Source organism: Melitaea cinxia, chromosome 27, assembly GCF_905220565.1.
Source record: "Melitaea cinxia chromosome 27, ilMelCinx1.1, whole genome shotgun sequence".
Lineage (NCBI taxonomy): Eukaryota > Metazoa > Arthropoda > Insecta > Lepidoptera > Nymphalidae > Melitaea > Melitaea cinxia.
The window spans coordinates 9297681-9317143 of record NC_059420.1 but is presented as its reverse complement, the minus strand read 5'-3'; the positions used below and the strand labels follow the sequence as shown (position 1 = coordinate 9317143).

General features: G+C 33.6%; 1 protein-coding gene across 1 annotated transcript in view; it reads left to right on the top strand.

Moving 5' to 3' along the window:
- Positions 1-19463, top strand: part of LOC123667103 (kinesin-like protein KIF3A) — a 47948-nt gene that overhangs the window by 11435 nt on the left and 17050 nt on the right. Inside the window, exons 3-4 of the mRNA XM_045601087.1 lie at positions 17906-18111; positions 18877-19007. Coding sequence (XP_045457043.1) covers positions 17906-18111; positions 18877-19007 — 337 coding nt within the window. The remainder of the gene's footprint in view (positions 1-17905; positions 18112-18876; positions 19008-19463) is intronic.

Genomic DNA, 19463 nt, shown 5'->3' with positions numbered 1-19463 from the left:
ACAATACAGTAATAAAAGATTTCCTACGCGATCTATATTTGAGTTGTGACGTCATAACACATTACTACAACTTCTCATACCATTATTCAGTGTTTCATGCGGTTTTACTCATAAACCGTTTATATATAGCATCCTCGTGTCACAATGTTAGTTACCATAATCCTCCGAAACGGCTGGACCGATTTTTATGAAATTTTATGCGCGCATCGGGTAGGTCTGAGAATCGGGCAACATCTGTTTCTCATAAGACTAAGTTATGGGGGGGTTAAGAGGGTTAGTAACACATATGGCAAACAACGTTTGTGGGGTCAGCTAGTTTTTATGTAAAATAATTGATTGTGTTTCATTTATTTGATTAAAAACTAGTTAAATCCTCGACTTATTTTGACAGCTGCCATATTTATTTTGCGTGAAAATTTCTATTATAAAATTTTCTTACATGCAATGCCCTTGTCTTGAAAATTATGAACAAAAAAAAGTGTTTGTGTAATTAACACACAGAAGAAGTGGAACTTCTGAAAAGTCGTAGGAAGGTAGGCCGTTGTTTTTGTTCGATGGTCATGGTCTCGTGAATAAGGTCGTACGAGTTTTGATCAGTAATGTATTTCTTTCTTTCCTATCATCATTATCATCATTACAGCCTATACAGTCCACTGCTGGACATAGGCTTCCACAAGTTTACGCCAAAAATAACGTGAACTCGTGTGTTTTGCCCATAGTCACCACGCTGGGCAGGCGGGTTGGTGACCGCAGGGCTGGCTTTGTCGCACCGAAGACACTGCTGCCCGTCATCGGCCTGTGTATTTCAAAGCCAGCAGTTGGATGGCTATCCCGCCACCGGTCGGCTTTTTAAGTTCCATGGTGGTAGCGCAACTGTGTTATCCCTTAATCGCCTCTTACGACACCCACGGGAAGACAGGGGGTGGCTGTATTCTTTAGTATCGTAGCCACACAGTACCTTTCTTTCCTATACATTTATGTATTTCTTTCTTTGTCGTGATGCATTTTCATCCAGTTTTAAATCATAATGCGGGTGACGCCTTACAAGCACGCACCATCTTACGATGCATCTTCACTTACCATCAGGTGCGATCGCAGTCAAGCGCTAGTCTTATTTAAAAAAAAATGTTGACGTAAGCTCTATACAAATTATATATAGTAAGCAAAACCAGAAATAGACACATTATTGAAAACAGCCGTCAAATATATTTGGGCGATATACATTTTATTTATATAGAACTAACTACCCACCCCGGCATCGCACGGTTGCAAAAAATATCAATATTCCTCTACTATAATATGCATGTATTATACACATAAATGTTCCACTGAAATCACTATTTACAAAAGAAAACCGCATCAAAATCCGTTGCATAGTTTTAAAAATCTAAGCATACAGACAGCGGGAAGCGACTGTTTTATATTATGTAATGATTACTAGCTTCTACCTGCGACTTCGTTCGCGTGGAAATCTTAAAGCGGAACAATTCTGTTATACGTGATTTTTGCGAAACTGTAACTGTTTACGCAGCGCGTGAAGCTCTCAAAAGGAAAAAAAAACGATTTTGAAATATTCTTCATTGGTGCTCCGCTCCTATTGGTCTTAACGTTGTGATATATAGCCTATAGCCTTCCTCGATAAATGGGCTATCTAACACTAAAAGAATTTTTTAAATCGAACTTGTAGTTTCTGAGATTAGGGCGTTCAATCAAACAAACAAACTCTTCAGATTTATAATATTAGTATCTATATCTATACATAATTATGTATAATAAAATGGTAGGAAAGTCAAAACTGTACATTGAATATTTTTTTTAAAGAATACTAGGTGTGTGATCTACAATCGATACCGAAGCCAAAAATATGGTTTTTAGAATTTTTGTTTGTTTGTTTGTTTGTCTGTATGTATGTCCGGGATAAACTCAAAAAGTACAGCTTGAATTTACTTCAAATTTGGCACGAATATTATTAAGAAGTCGCGTCAACATATAGGCTACATATTATCATGCTATCACCTACCGGGTACGAGCAGTGAACCCTTATTTCCTCAACGCATTCTGTAACAACGTGTAATCTAACGACGCAGATTTGAATATTGTTGTTATTATGTTAATAATAACCATGCTATAAGCTAGTTTTACACTATAAAAATCACGCAATATACGTAACTAAGCCGATAAACATAATTAAATGAATATAAGTAGACAAGACAATTTTAAAGCAGCGCCATCTACGAGATTTTTCTGTAGATATGAAATGTAAAGAAGAAACGGGTAAATTAATATTATTTTAAAAGGTATAATCGTAGGTATTTTCGGTGCTGTATAGCGTGCACGCAGACGAAATCGCGGGCAGCAGCTAGTATTAATATAGATTAAAAAATCTTCAACGTAAAAGAACGATTAAAAAGTAACCATGAAACCTACCAGAATTAGGAAATTTCTTATTTTGAATTGATTACATAAATACTTCTTGGATGGATCGATAGCTGAAGATTTAAGTTAAGTCGGTCATGGCTTCATTTACCATAATTTTTTTCACAGTTTTTTTCCTCGCGAAGGCTGAAGTCGAGCGCTCGGGGATTTTCCGTTCTCGTTGTTTTCCTTGGAAATAAATTACTGCTTCTTTAAGCTTTTTTTATTGTTTTCTTAATATACTATTGTAATTTATTTTATTTATACTAATATTATAAAGAGGAAAGATTTGATTGTTTGTTTTTTGCATTGAATAGGCTCCGAAACAACCACCGATTTGAAAAATTATTTCACTGTTGGGAAGCTACACTATCCACGGATGACATAGGCTATATTATATTTTCAAAAAAAAATATTGGGAAAAAAGTAGTTGTAATTTCTATTAAATACCCGTGTGAAGCCGGGACGTATATTCACTTGTTTTCTAATTAATTGACGTTTAATTTGAAATACTGTGTCGGGGGCCCGACAACATAACACAAGCACAAATGCCCAAAGCACAACAAATGGGTATGTGTACCTATAGATTATATAAACATTTTGTAACTGACATGTGTTTGTTGTTTTTCAATTTATACATAACAACTAAAATAATAATTGTATTTGCTCGCAAACGAAAAAAAAACCGACTTCAATCACATCGACAAGTAATACAACGTAGCTAGGCGAAAAAATAGTCAGGTAAATACGCGTTATCAAAGATTACTCAAAAAGTTGAAATCAGATCTTATCTAATGAAATTTAAATGTGACCACATGATAAACACTAAATGAAAAATCATCAAAATCTGTACACCCAGTAGAAAGTTATATGCGGTATAACACATCGTAGGTCGACGAAAAAGTAATCAAATAAAAACGCATTGTTAGAAACTCGAAAAATAGTTGTTAGATATCAAATAAATTTAAGTGGGACCAAATGACACGCACCACCTTTTAATTAAAAAAAAATTTTGTCGAAATCGGTCCACCCAGTCAAAAGTTCTGAAGTAACATACATAAAAAAAATACAATCGAATAAAGAACCTCCTCCTTTTTAACCGACTTCCAAAAAAGGAGGAGGTTCTCAATTCGACTGTATTTTTTTTTTTATGTATGTTACATCAGAACTGTTGACTGGGTGGAGCGATTTCGACAAATTTTCTTTTAATCGAAAGGTGGTGTGTGCCAATTGGTCCCATTTAAATTTATTTGAGATCTAACAACTACTTTTCGAGCTATATCTAATAATGCGTTTTTACTTGACGCTTTTTTCGTCGACCTACGTTGTATTATACCGCATAACTTTCTACTGGATGTACAGATTTTGATAATTCTTTTTTTGTTGGAAAGAAGATATCCCAAGCTTAGTACCATGATAAGGAAACCAGGATCTGATGATGGGATTCTAGAGAAATCGAGGAAACTCTTGAAAATCCGCAATCACTTTTTACTGGGTGTACCGATTTTGATAATTCTTTTTTTGTTGGAAAGAAGATATTCCTAGTTTAGTAGCATGATAAGGAAACCAGGATCTGATGATGGGGTCCCAGAGAAATCGAGGGAACTTCTTGAAAATCCGCAATAACTTTTTACTGGGTGTACCGATTTTAATAATTTTTAATTTGATCGAAAGCTGATGTTTGTCATGTGGTCACATATAAATTTTATTAAGATCTGATTACTACTTTTTGAGTAATCTTTTGATAACGCGCCGTTACTTGACTATTTTTTCGTCGATCTACGTTGTATCACTCGTCGATGTAATTGAAGTCGGTTTTTTTTTCGTTTGCGAGCAAATACAATTATTTGAACGGTCTTCAGTAGAAAACTGTGTTAGAGGTCCAGAAACACATAACACAACTTTCAGAATATTTAATTGTTTTTGTGTTTTTACCAATAGCTGTGCCCGAAGTTTTGCTCGTTAATTTGAGAAGAGAACGTACTGAATATATATAATACAGCCTATCCATAAAATAATGTTTTAAGTTCAAATTCTTTACGCGCTTGACTTGTGGAGTAAGCTGGTGAATGCGTGACGAGAGCGTTAAGAAAAGTGTGATTGGGAGAGGCGAACGGAAATTCAGTAGGAGCTATAAGTTAGTGAAGATAGAAAGAGAGGTTACGTTTCGTGTTATACTCGTACTTCAGTCGTGTGGTCTAAAGTACATCGTATTTTCAATTACAACCATTATTCCTGAGATGAGCGCGTTCACAACGATATAAACAAACTCTTCAGTTTTATATTATTAATATTTTTTACTAATTGTTATATAATAAGACCAAGAAATTTCTTTTTCCGGATAGATTTATGTTAATCCCATACGAGTTTAGAACCAAGCTTTGATGTCATAATGAATTAGTAGCTAGGAAACCGTATGTATGCGATTAGCCTACATTCATATATGGGTGGATACAACCGGGAGGCGTTAACATTTCTAAGCTATATAGCGGTGGTTCAGACACAAGATAGGTTAAACTAAACTTAAATTACTATTTTTGTTTGACTGATGTTTTGTTTACATGTACTAGATGACCACGTAAATGCTGTTTTGCCATATACGTTATTTGTTCCCTTAACACCCCCCCCCCTATAACTTAGGGGTATGAAGAATAAATGTAGGCCGATTCTCAGACCTACCGGATATGTACACAAAATTTCATAAAAAAGGAAAGATTATTTTAACTAACATTGTGACACGAGAATTTTATATATAAGATATTATAATTGCTGTGTAGTATGTGGTTTAATTTAATCCCTCTCGCTTGTATTCTTGTATTGTACCTTGGATATATACAGGATGATTTTAAATATAAAAAACAGTGGGCTTTAGATCAATTCAAATCAATCGATTGCAGTAAACTGACCTACGAGACGTCACTCTCTTGCTATCTTCACTAACTTATATCTCCGTCTCAACTTCCGTACACCCGATCACACTTTTCGTAACGCTCTCGTCACGCATTCACCAGCTCACTCCCCAAGTCAGGCGTGTATAAAGTTTTACTTCAATAGTTGTGGTGTATATTATATTAATCGATACTGCTTAATTTACTTAATTTTATCTCTTTTTTGTCTTCCCATTGTTTTAGATAGTTTAATTAATGTTTAATTAATTAATTATGGATTGAGATTTGAGAAGAAATTTACTTAGGCAAGTAAAATCGTAGTGAAAAGTTAGTATGTATCTTCCAAATAGGTCGACGGGCGTGTCGAGTGCCCCACTGGGTCACGTCGAGATTGAGGTCGAAAAAATAATCTACAAACTGACATAGCGGATATATTACCTAACTTCCTGAAAAAGGCGGTAATGATTAATTTACTATGTATGTTTTATTGTTATCTTGAACCTCAGAATAAAGAAAAATTCAGTCAAGAATATTGTAAAATAGGATTTTTGTTTATGACAAGTCCGTTGACGCAGTTTGCAGAAGGCCTGTCTATCTAAACAAGGAGTACACACAGAGAAATGAAAGAAGCCCCTTAAGCTCTGTTTTATTTGTTCCCTTAACTAAATGCGAATAGAGATCCAAATGCTCTCAAAAAAGGTTTATTATGAATATTTAAATAACTTATAATTGTTTTTTGTTTTTGTTTTTTATGTCGTCTACCCCGTTGGTGCAGTTTGTTGTGGCCCTGTTTTCTGCTACGCGGGTTGCGGGTTCGATTCCCGTCTGAGTCTGGTTGTTATATATATATTTATTTAGATACGGTATCTTAATGTTATTTCTATGTATATATATATATATATATATATATATATATATATATATATATATATATATATATATATATATATATATATATTAATTTTATCTTATAATTTAATCTTCCCAAGGGTATTCATTAGTTTAAGATGAAGATAAGTCTGTTTTTTTTGTTGTTCGGTTTTACCGTCTCGTTTAATTTGTTTTTCCTTTTTGTATTTCATCGTTTGTTAATTGAATTTTAGCGGATTGATTGTAATTGGCCTTAATGATTATATTTCATTCTTGTTTCTTTTATAACTTTTTCTGTGTTGTATACCATTACCAATAAATAAATAAATAAAAATGAATGTTGCTAAGCGCATAATTCGAGAATGGCTCGACCAATTCGGCTAATTTTTTTTTTGTGTGTTCCTTAAAGCACACGGAAGGCTTAAATGTAAAAGAAAAAAAAATTCTTTTGACAGAACAAAGTCTGTCTGGGCGACTAGTAAATAAATAAATAAATAACACCCGGCTGTTACCTATTTACAAGCATTAAGTTGCTTACCTTAGGAACAGACGACCGTGTGTGTATGTTATAATATAAGGTAAGGTTGCTCAAGTCGTACCCCCTAAGGAAATAATCTTGTAGTATTTAATGCATTTCAAATAAAACAAAATCTTTTGCATGAACATAATCTTCATTTAGTTATCTTTTAATCAATATTCATAGAAATTTAAAAGCCACTTAGCAACATAGATATTTTAACGATTTTCACAAATGTACCTTCGGTACGATTAAGGCACCTAGTCGCCTAATTCGTACCACCTATAGCCTAAATCGTACTTAGAATAAGTATTTAGTTAAGACATTACAAATGATATAGAAAAATACTTAAGTAATAACAAGAGATCACATTAAAATAAACAAAATTTACAAACAAATTAGTCTGAATTTCTAACATCAACTTAAAATATCTTTCTTTGGTTAATAGTCACAAAATCAGTCAGAGTGACCTACAAACTAAACTAAAAAATAGAAAACAAAATTCAGCTCAGCCTATTTCAGTCCACTGCTGGACATAGGCCTCCCCAAGTTCGTGCCAGACAAAACAAAAGCAAAAAGCCAAGAAGCAAAATTATAACTTGTTAATCATACAAAGTTAAGCTTAGACAATTATTGTGGTTGAACACAGATATCACAAACGTATTTTTTTATTTTACTTTCGATGCCAGCACATCGGTCATGTACCCAACCTTTACATTTTAGACACTGAATCATATTTTCTTGATAATCTTCCTCACACAGTTGACATAGCCACGATTTTTTTCCTTTTATTTATTTATTCTTCTTAGATGTTCCGTCCGTCTTCTTCTCTTTGTGGGTTTATTTTCTGTTTTGATTTTTTAATATCCAATACGGGCTTCTTTCTTTTATTTATGTTTTCCTTGGTTTCTAATTCATTCTTGTGGGGACTGGAAGTTAATTCTATTGCTGGTTTAATGCCTTTATTAATTTTTTAAATAAATGTTGTTATGCAAGGAACAGGAGATAATATGTTTAAGTGAGTTAGCCTGCTATTCTCTTTTCTCTGTTAAAATGATGGAGTAATTGAAATTTTTCGGCAAGCTCGAACGCAAGTTTTCTAAATTCAGTCGTAGTTAACCCGAAAAAATAAGACTCCAAATTTATTTTGTGCCAACATCAACCTCCATATCTAATGACATATCATTAGGTCTTCCAAATTTTGTTGTCTTATTCAATCCTTTCAAATGTCTCCGTTATGTAGGTTTTGGTGTATTATGTCTTCTACAAGCTTCATTAAATCCAATTTCACCATTCCGATGCTTCTCTAAAGTTTCGTTCATATCTTCCCGCTTTCAACTATTATAGACGTTAAAAAAATTAAGTAAATTAAACACACAATTTTCTGAACGCCTAAGTCGTACCGGTACGAGTAAAGAATTCTGCACAGGTACGACTTATGCAGTGAGGTATTCTAAGTTTCAAAACAAAATTATTGTTATAACCTAAAAAAATCTACTGTGTAGGTGTACCTAAACGACTGCCAAATTATCATTAAAAATAGACGTAAACAAAAAAATAAGTTGAAAATTACATTCCTTTTATAAAAAACTTACGAATGAGCTGAAAATTTAATTGAAAACTTTTGAAAAAACTTACTTTTTGATTATTTTTGCTCCGCAACACGGCCGGCCGTCCGATTGTTTTCACGTGTTTGCTTGGCTATTTAATTCAGATCTACCTCATCACATGACATTTTTTATACGCGACAGCTGGGATGTCACCGAGGTACGACTTAGGCGGTAGTACGACTTGAGCAACCTTACCCTATTTATATTTATATCAACTTAGACTTTTTTTCTTTATTTATATATCTATCAAAGTAAAAGCAGTAACGAGACTGATTAAGAATAAATATCTTCATTAATATTTTTGCATAACACTGGGTACATTACCTAAGTTTGTAATGTTAGGTACAAAATGTAGCAATTTTAAATTGTTTGTTGGATTAACTGCCACGACTGTAAATTTGAGTCTAGACTAATTTTTGAATTTTGATTATATCGTATGGAGGAATAAATGATTTACTTTCATTTCATTTCCAGTATAAAATTATGAGCCATCACAACGTAGATAGATGAAAAAGTAGTCAAAAGACATTATTAGAGATCTCGATCAATTTTAAATGGGACCACAATGAATTAAGAAAATATTCGCCAAAAATCGTTACCTCCAGTAAAAAGTTGTGAGGTGACATTCATAAAAATAGTCGATTTGAGCAAATCCTCCTTTTTGACATGGATTAAAAAAAGGAAACGATTTTCTTGAAAATATTTGATAATAGGTTAGATATGTATATGAGCAGTTTAATTTTTCTAAGTTAGGCATATAAAAAGCATAAATAGCATATCATGTTTTTGTTATTCAACACTTGTATGTATATGTTATAAATTCGCGCATCCATCTGATTCGACTTGGCGGGAATACGAGACAAGATGGCCGCTCTGGACATATTGATTTGATCGCACTGCATATCCGCCATTTTATATTTTATTATTTTTTATAATTGATATAATTTTATTAATAATTACATTAATACTTTTTGAAATAAATAACAAAAGCCTGTCGTAATAATTATAAGGTTATATTTAATATTTTAATTATACCTTTAAAATATATCCTTTCTAACAAAGACAATGAATGAAATCGACGAAAACCCTAACGAACGGCAGCAAATTTTGCGACTTGGGTTTGATCCCTCCATCCATCATCCTACTCTCAAGAGAACTGTCCTGAATTTCAGGATTATATATACCTACTTTCCTAGTTCGTGCCAATTCAAATCATGCCCAGGCTTAAAATATTTCAAAATATCTTCAATGTACAGAATTGAAGCTGTTACAGTTGTTACTACTTAAAATTTTTACATTTTTAAATTATTAATTAAATCTATATAAAATTCTCGTGTCACAATGTTATTTACCATACTCCTCCGAAACGGCTGGACCGATTTTTAAGTAATTTTGTGTGCATATCGGGTAGGTCTTAAAATCGGCCATCATCTATTTTTCATACCACTAAGTTGGAGTGGGGGAGGAGGGGAATTAGGGGGTTAATAACATACATGCCAAAACAACGTTTGCAAGTTCAGCTACTAAACTATAAAATAATGAAAGAACGAATTTTCATTGACACGTAATAAAGGCTTTTCGCCTTTCTTCTACGTTGTCGAAGTAAATATGCGTTAGATATTAGGCGTGACCATTTTCGGCTCGAAACGGAACATCGACTTTTTCTTTAATTAGCAGGTTTTTACTTGTAAATTTTAAAAGAGGAGGAGGTTCTCAATTCGACTGTATTTTTTTATTTGTGTTATACGAACTTGGGGGAGGCTTATGCCTTGGTCTTCAATAGGCTGAACTGAATGACTGACTGACACCTCATAACTTTTCGTAAGCTTGTTTCTTGATGGGTCTAGAATTTTATTAAAAGTTTTTCCTTAATAATACTCGCAAGCTTGAAAAATTACAATGCTTTTCTTGAATTCCACAAACACAAGTAATATCATAATCAATTAATGCAATTTTACAAACTATAATTGATTAGATAAGCTTGTAAAATTACGATGCTTTAGTAAAACTTACTGTTTAAAGGGAATTAATTAAAAATATACATATATTGAAATATTTTTCTTTATAATTACACAGTATAAAACTAAGTCGCTTCCCGCTGTCTGTATGCTTAGATCTTTAGAGCTATGCAACGGATTTTGATGCGGTTTACTTTAGTAAATAGAGTGATTCCAGAGGAAGGTTTATAAGTATAACACATGCATAATATATTAGAGGAACACTGATAGTTTTTGCAACCGTGCGAAGCCAGGGCGGGTCGCTAGTATATTTATAGCAGCGAGCGAGCGAAGTTCCAAATATTTTGGGATAGTATCTAAAAGTAACGAGTTAGCAAACATTGAAAAAAAAAATAATTAAATAATCTTAGTTTGACTAATATTTCGACTAGCCCGTTGGCGCAGTTTGTAATAACCCTGCTTTCTGCTCTGAGGGTTGTGGGTTCGATTCCCACCCCTAGTCTGTATGTACTCGTATCATTTATAAGTATGTCTGCCAAAAAAAAGAAAAAAAATATCTAGCTATATCAGTCGACTGTTACCTATAACACAAGCATTAAGCTTACTTTAGGAACAGACGACCGTGTGTGTATTGTGTAGATATTTATTTCTATTCGCAAACTGGGCAACCAATATAATGAACCAACTTTTACGGATTTTATCGCGGTTTATTAAGTGTTATAAATGCCCGACGTTTCGGATACTTTACAGCAACCATGGCCACGGTTAGGGCCTCTCGTGACTTAAATCATTTGAAGTTTTTTGTTTTTTATAAAGTTTTAAATTGTTTTATTATAATGAGTGAAATACGCATAAACATTAAAAAACAATATGGGCAACCAATATTATCGTATACTAGTTGAGGTGCTACATCCGATAGCCCATCGGTAACTTATGTGTGAGATAAATTTAAGCCAGACGAATTTGGTCCGTACATAATAACAAAACACAATCTTTGACGTTATTAAATGACATTAAATAAAAAAAATTGGGATTATCACAACGAAATTAACATTAAATGGTATAAAAATTTTGGTATATATAATTATTAATTTAATACTTATTCGTACAAGATATGGCCTAATTACTATCAAAAGACTGTTTCATTTTTCTGCAGAATATAAATTCCGAATCGTATATAAGTACAAAATAATAAAAGACATCATATACAATATGAATACTAATGAAAAAAAATTTACAGAAATCAATAGTAATATAAAACGATCTTGCAGACGACAGACGTAAAATAGGTCTTAAAATTTAGGTCGAAATAACAAAAAGAAACATTCATAAAACCGAGCTAATATTTGCCGCATTATGTAGCATCCCCTCTCCTTACCCCCTGACCCGTTACCCCCCTTGCCCCTCCTTTATCCCCAGGGTTGTGAGGTGAAATCAATAGGTGCAACGCGCAGTTATACCGCGCGGGTTTCGACCCTGTGCCGCTGACCTACTTGCTGGGACGCTATGATAACTCTGTCGCAATGTACGCTAGATAAAGATGTATACGAACTGTTAGTTTTATATTTCAGTCCTTTTCCGCAGTTTTACTCAACTTGGTATTAAATAGTAGTAATTATTTTATAATCTACTAATTACAATGAGGAAATATTTGAATTTTTTGTTTGTTAGTTAAGGATATTGAGATACATAAGCTGTGTTCACATGGGCAAAGCGACGGCGGAAATCTAGCTAAATATATAAATAAAATGAACATAGAAAAGATTAGTATATGCTTTGTTGCACACCACTGGAAAAGGATTTACATTATATATAGGTATTTAAACGTACAGATTGTAATGTACAAAGGCGGTCTTATCGCTTAGTAGCGATATCTTTCAGACAATCTTTGGATACAGGAAAATATGCACGAAAAAGGTTGGTGCAGCAGCGTAATTATCAATATTATCATCATATATATTGATACGCTAAGGTTAAAATGTTTGCCTCCCTTTTTAGAAAAAGCCTCACAATTACTCCACATAAATTATATATTATTTTATTCTACCGACATCCACAATTAAAAAAATATATATTATCGCTTTTGTTTTTGTAAATTAATTAATTATTAAAATTATATATATGACGGTTTTAATTTTGAACAACGTCAACGTGATTAACGGACAATAATTTTTTTACTTATTTAGTGCGAATTATTCGCACGGTTATTGTTAGTTTATAATTAAAACATTACTAAAGCCTTAAAACATTCTACATGTTTATGAAGGTAGTTACCTAAAATCGTTTCTTAGTTGACGACTCCATAATCCACTTCCGTGCCAATTTAAATTTTTATTTTGATTCTCCGCACTCTTTTATATATAAAGGTACTAGCTGAGCCCGCAAACGTTGTTTTTCCATATGTTATTAACCCCTTTAATCCCTTATAACTTAGGGGTATCAAAAATAGATGTTGGCCGATTCTCAGACCTACGCGATATGCACACAAAATTTTATAAAAATCGGATCAGCCGGAGTATTATATTATAACGAACATTGTGACACGAGAATTTTATATGTGGATATGTAAAATGATGTTTACTGTAGTAAATTATTATCTTGATACACCTTTCGTATGTGCGTTTTATAGTAAACTAGCTGACCCGGCGAACTTCGTATCGCCTAACAGTCGATTCTTTAATTTCATTAATTTTTTTTTTAGAATTTTTCTCTCCGTAAGAACCATCCTCGTACTTCAAGGAATATTTTAAAAAAAGAATTACCGAAATCGGTCCAACCGTTCTCGAGTTTTGCGCTTAGCAACATATTTAGCGACTCATTTTTATATTATAGATATGCAGTGTTGTTTTTATGACAGTACCCTATGGAAAAATCTCATAAACTTCATAAAAACATGGAAAAATTCTCATAGATCACATAACGTGTCATTACTCGGTATGAGAGTTTTGATAATAAATTAGCCGTCGTTCGAGAAAGATGTATTCTTAGCTTATTTTGAATTAGTCGTGCCCCGTCGTTATACCCGCGATAATTCGAGGAAAAACTGGCTTATAGCCTTCCTTGGTAAAACCGCGCCCTAGTACCTAACGCCCTAGATATGAAATAACCAAAAATTCTACTAAATACGAGAATTAGAAATTCTCTCACTCTCTTTCGTAGCTCGATACATCTATACTGATATTATTAAGCTGAAAAGATTGGTTGTTTGTTTTTTTTTTTTTTATTTAAAAACTAGCTGACCCGGCGAACTTCGTATCGCCTAACACAAACTTTATCGTATGTTATTAAAGTTCAAATTGACTTTTAAGTATTATCACAAATCTTTTGTATGGGAGTAGAGAAACGTGTTGTTTTTAGACTTTTCCAGGAAATTTAAAAATTTTTTTTTTAGAATTTTTCTCTCCGTAAGAACCAGCCTCGTACTTCAAGGAATATTTTAAAAAAAGAATTAGCGAAATCGGTCCAACCGTTCTCGAGTTTTGCGCTTAGCAACACATTCAGCGACTCATTTTTATATTATAGAATTAACATCCACGGGCTCAAAATGCCCATGCCTTTTGATAAACATGCATGCCTTATTATAATACCACAGGCGATTTTTCATTACAAAAACAAATCGACAGTCCTGTGACTGCTTAGTAAAATTAGAACGTGGTCCGACGCTAACGGTTTTTTTTTTGTTTAAGCGCCCTCGTCTCAGGAGCTTATGGTTCGAATTGAGAAATTATTTATGTGTTGGATAGCCCATTTATCGAGGGGTATAGGCAAATTTTCCTTAAAGTAACGCAGGTGAAACCGCGATGAACAGCCTGTATGAATGAAGAACATTTATTTCGCCATAAGTTCGAAAAAATTACATATTTAAACGATCGATCACAATAGCAAATCAGCATTTGCTACATTTAAAAATCAAATTGCTACCTTTAAAAATATTCTGCAATTGTCAATTAATAGCAATCAAAATATAAAATTAATTTATCCAAGTAGACTTTAAAAGGATTATAGAATCGTTATTTTCCGAATTTAAATGACATTTGTTTTTAATAAATTAATAGAATTCTAAATTTTAGTTTAAGCGAAGCTACCACCGATTCGGAATGTAGATTCTGCAGAGAAGAATCGAGGCGGGAAACTCCAAAGTTACTCTTTTGAAAAAAAAAAACAAAAAATACAATGTTGAACAGCTAACAAATAAACTAAAAAACGCAGGACAATTACAGCAATTACCATTCTTTTAGAAAGTAGGGTAATATGACAGTCGAAAGATTATTATTTTTTCGACCTCGATCTCTACGTGACCTAGTGGGGCACTCGACACGCCCGTCGACCTATTTGGAAGATAGACACTAACTACTCACTGCGACTTTACTAGTAAATTTAAGTTATTAATAAAGGCACATATAGATAAATAAAGGCGTATATCAAATAGGTATTTTATTGTTCATATAGAAATGAGGACAATACACACTTTAATTTTTTTATGCCCCGTCCTATAACAAAGGTCGTCTGGAAAAAATTGCTATTTTAGCGATAAGACCGCCTTTGTACATCTTTCTCTAATTTTACTACTTTTGTTTTTACTTTTAATGGTGTGCAATAAAGAATATTATTGTTATTATTTTAAGTAGCTATGTCTAAAATATCTAAATATCTTATAACATACACACACGGTCGTCTGTTCCTAAGGTAAGCAACTTAATGCTTGTGTTTATAGGTAAAAGCCGGCCGATATAGCTAAATACTTTTTTTTATAAATATACAAATAAATATTACATATATACAAATATTACACTCAGACTCAGGCGGGAATCGAACCTGCGACCCGCGGAGCAGAAAACAGGACCACTACAAACTGCGCCATTTGTACGTTTTAGTGGTGTACAATAAAGAATATTATTAATATGATTATTATTTTAAGTAACTAGTGAACCGGTTATCTAGAAATTCTCACGGGATCGGAAATACTTAACTGAGTTAGGGTATAGCAGGAAATTTCCCGCTCAAAAGTGGAGCAGCCCAACTGGGGTACCTCGACCTTACAGGAGATTACAGCTAAATAATACTGCTTTTAAGCAGTGTTACATTCCTGTGTGTGAGTAAGGTGTTGTAGACGTCTATAAGCTACGGTAATCATTTACCATCACATAAGCCGTACAATTGTTTGCCGACCTAGTTATAATATTTAAAAAAAAATTACGCAACTGAAACCGCGTGGCACAGCTAGTATTAATTAAATTACATAACGTCAAAGTTACAATACGCATGATTAGAAAAATAAAAATAACAATCAATACACTATATATAATAAAAATGTAACGGGTCTCTGTCTGTACATTTAAGATATATAAGAAAAAATATCATTGGGGCCTTTATCAACGCAAACAACACCCATAAGAATGATTGTCAGAATTTTTGTCTGTTTACTGTGTGTTTGTGCACGCTAATTTCAGAAACTGCATATCCGATTTAGATGTGGTTTTTACTAATATATTGTGGCAAGCTTGGCTTAATATTTAACGTTTGTTTCATGTCAATTGGTTCATAAATAAAACAGTTATGCCAATTTAAAGACCCACACATGTAAAGTCACTTTTCCACGCGAACGAAGTCGTAAGCACAGCTAGTAACATAATAAAATGATAAAATAAAACGTTAAAAACGTACAAAATTTTACTATTGACAGTATATTATATGGGAAGGGTTTCTCTCCCCTACTTGTCCTTGAAGCTAAGTATCGTCGTAGATTCTTATGAATAAAATAACAATGATGAGAGAAGAAATGAATAAAAAGGTCGTTTTTTTTATTGTTTTACGTTTTGTAGTGTAACAAGAACGTTTTAATATAGTTTTATAGACATATATCCATAGATTAAAGGCAAAATATACCAGAAACTTTTATCTCTTTCATACCTATACGTCAGATTTGTCAGCAGTAAGTGAAGCACGCCTGTATATTATCACAGATAAGATACGTACTCAAGTACTTCTCAAGGGCGTGGTAACAATATAATTACGGCTGTGAAGCAATATGATTTGACAAATAATAATAATTGTCATGAAAAAGAATTTTCGAATAAAGAATGGAAGAACTTAGATTTTTTTAACCGACTTCAAAAAGGGAAGAGGTTACTCAATTCGACCGTATGACCGTATTTTATGTATGTTCGGGGATAACTTCGTCGTTTATGAACTGATTTTGATAATTCTTTTTTTTTTCTTGGAAAGGAGATATCCCAAGGACGGTACCATGATAAGGAAACCAGGATCTGATGATGGAATCTTAGAGAAATAGAGGGAAACCCTCGAAAATCGTAATGTCGACTAGTGCGTTTGTTATTTTTTTTCGTATACTTACGTTGTATTACTTGTCGATGTAATTGAAATCGGTTTTTTTCGTTTGAGAGCAAACACATTTATAATTTCCAATCCGAAGATAAATAAATATCCTTAATATACCAACACGGTCATGTTCCAAAGGTAGGCAACTTAATGCTTGTGTTATAGGTAACGGGGGACTGATGTAGCTATATATTTTTTCTTCTTCTATGTATTAATACGTTAACCAAAAACTTTGTACCCCTTTTTACGAAAATTGCACGGACGGAGGATAGTGAACTTTTGCATTAGTGCATTTGCATTTAGTTTATAAAGACAGGAAGTGAAGAATACTAATTTTTTTTTTAAATTATGCATAAAAATACAGTAAATCAATAAAAAAAATATTATACACACTGCCACGCATTTGACACATATGTATACTTTTTTGTTTACTATTATAGAAGTTAGTTTTTTTTTTATGTCACTAGGTCGGCAAACAAGCGTACGGCTCACCTGATGGTAAGCGATTACCGTAGCTTATAGACACCTGCAACACCAGAAGCATCGCAAGCGCGTTGCTGACCCAATCCCCAATCCCCCCAGGAGCTCTGGTCACCTTACTCACCAACAGGAACACAATACTGCTTGAAAACAGTATTATTTAGCTGTGATCTTTTGTGAGGTCGAGGTACTACCCCAGTCGGGCTGCTCCATATTTTGAGCAGGAAATTCCTGCTGTGCCCTACATCAGTGAAAGCCGTTAGTCTTTGACCACTGGGCAACCACTAGTATAAATAAATATATATATATTACACCCAGACTTGGAGCTTGACGTTCTCGTCACGCATTCATCAGCTTATTCACCAAGTCTAGCGTGCGTAAAGAAGCTTTACTTCAAAAATACTTCATCATCTTCTGTTGGATACCGTCAAACTTTAGATCAAATGAAACAGGCCCACAGACTGTATGTTCAAACATCATACTATTTAGGACAAAGTATATGTTGGTCAATGTTCTTGATGATGAAGTAACTTTTATTCAATCAAATACTTTATGCTTAAATAATGCTCACAAAGTACTTTCCAAATATTAATACATTTTTTAATCATTTTTGAATATCATATCAAAAATTGACCGCTCAATTCAATGTCAATTTTTGATATGATATTCAAAAATGATTAGAATTCCTAATGTGTGGGTAACACACAAATAAAATCATACATTTTTTAATTATATTAATACATTTATTTAAATCTACAAAAAAGGTCCTAAAGTCCTAAAGATCCTACAAAAAAAAAAAAAAATTCATAAGTTCATCTTATTTTACAGATGGACATCTACCTCCAAACAGCGAATCCGATCGTGGAACAGGTCCTCAAAGGCTACAATGGCACTATATTCGCGTACGGTCAGACTGGCACTGGAAAAACTTACACCATGGCTGGTAGTAACTCCGCGCCAGAACTACGAGGAATCATACCAAACTCCTTCGCTCATATATTTAGCCACATCGCCAAAGCGAAGGATGACGAAAAGTTAGTATTTTTAGAGTTTGAAATTATGGGTCCAAATTTGGGCTAGAATGTAGATATGGTAGTATTAAGTGCGGATTTTATTAGTCATCAATTGATTATTATGCGTAAAGTTCTGCTACATAGAAAGATAGGTTTGATTAGATTTTTTCTTTGTATTTAATTGGAAATGAAACTTAAAGAAAAAATCGTGATATAAATTGAAATTTATTGCTATAAAATTCTGTTTAAATTTAGATAAGACTAAAATAATTATAATTCTTTGGCTGCGTCTTCATTACAGCCTATACAGTCCACTGTTGGACATGGGCCTCCACAAGTTTACGCCAAAAATAACGTGAAGTCATGTGTTTTGCCCATAGTCACCACGCTGGGCAGGCGGGTTGGTGACCGCAGTACTGGCTATGTCGCACCAAAGACGCTGCTGCCCGTCTTCGGCCAGTATATTTCAAAGCCAGCAGTTGGATGGTTATCCCGCCATCGGTCGGCTTCTTAAGTTCCAAGGTGGTTGTGGAACCTTGTTATCCCTTAGTCGCCTCTTACGACACCCACGGGAAGAGAGGGGGTGGCTATACTCTTTAGTACCGTAACCACACAGTACAAATAAATAGTAAAATTTTACTTTATGATATAAGAATTAAAATATTATCAATTATATTATTATTTCTAATGATAAATAATTTATCGCCCTAAGAATTACCTGAGGAGTTTTACGTGGAGTAATCGACTGTAGGAATATTTATATTAAAAATGTCGCTAAATCTTCAGGTTTCTCGTTTGCGTCACGTATCTCGAGATATACAACGAGGAAGTCCGAGATCTCCTCGGCAACAACCCTCATCAGAGCCTGGAAGTGAAGGAAAGGCCGGATATTGGAGTATTCGTTAAGGATCTAACTGGTATATATAACTTACTTATTATATAATATTTTAATCTACCTGATTTGATAACCATTATGACGATGCGTTGACGCAGCGGTCACAGGTGTGTCTATTGCGTTGGCGGTCGTGCGTTCGATCCGCAACCAAAACAAAATTTTATAAAGGCCATACAGATGTTTCTTGTGGTCTGGGCGTATGTGCTTGTATATTGTGTGTGTTTCCAAACCCCCGACACAGGAGAAAAATCTACTATTAATTATTTACTTTACTCAGTTTTTTAACAAAAGTATATCAAATTTTTCGAATTACGAATATATGCGGAATACGGTCGAATTGAGTAACCTCCTCCTTTTTGAAAGTAGGTTAAAATAGAATATACTTTATGGAATACTCCATAATAATTTGCTTTAGACCGTTTTTTAAACACATAGTATGTATTATACAAAGGCAGTCCTATCGCTAAGTAGCGATCTC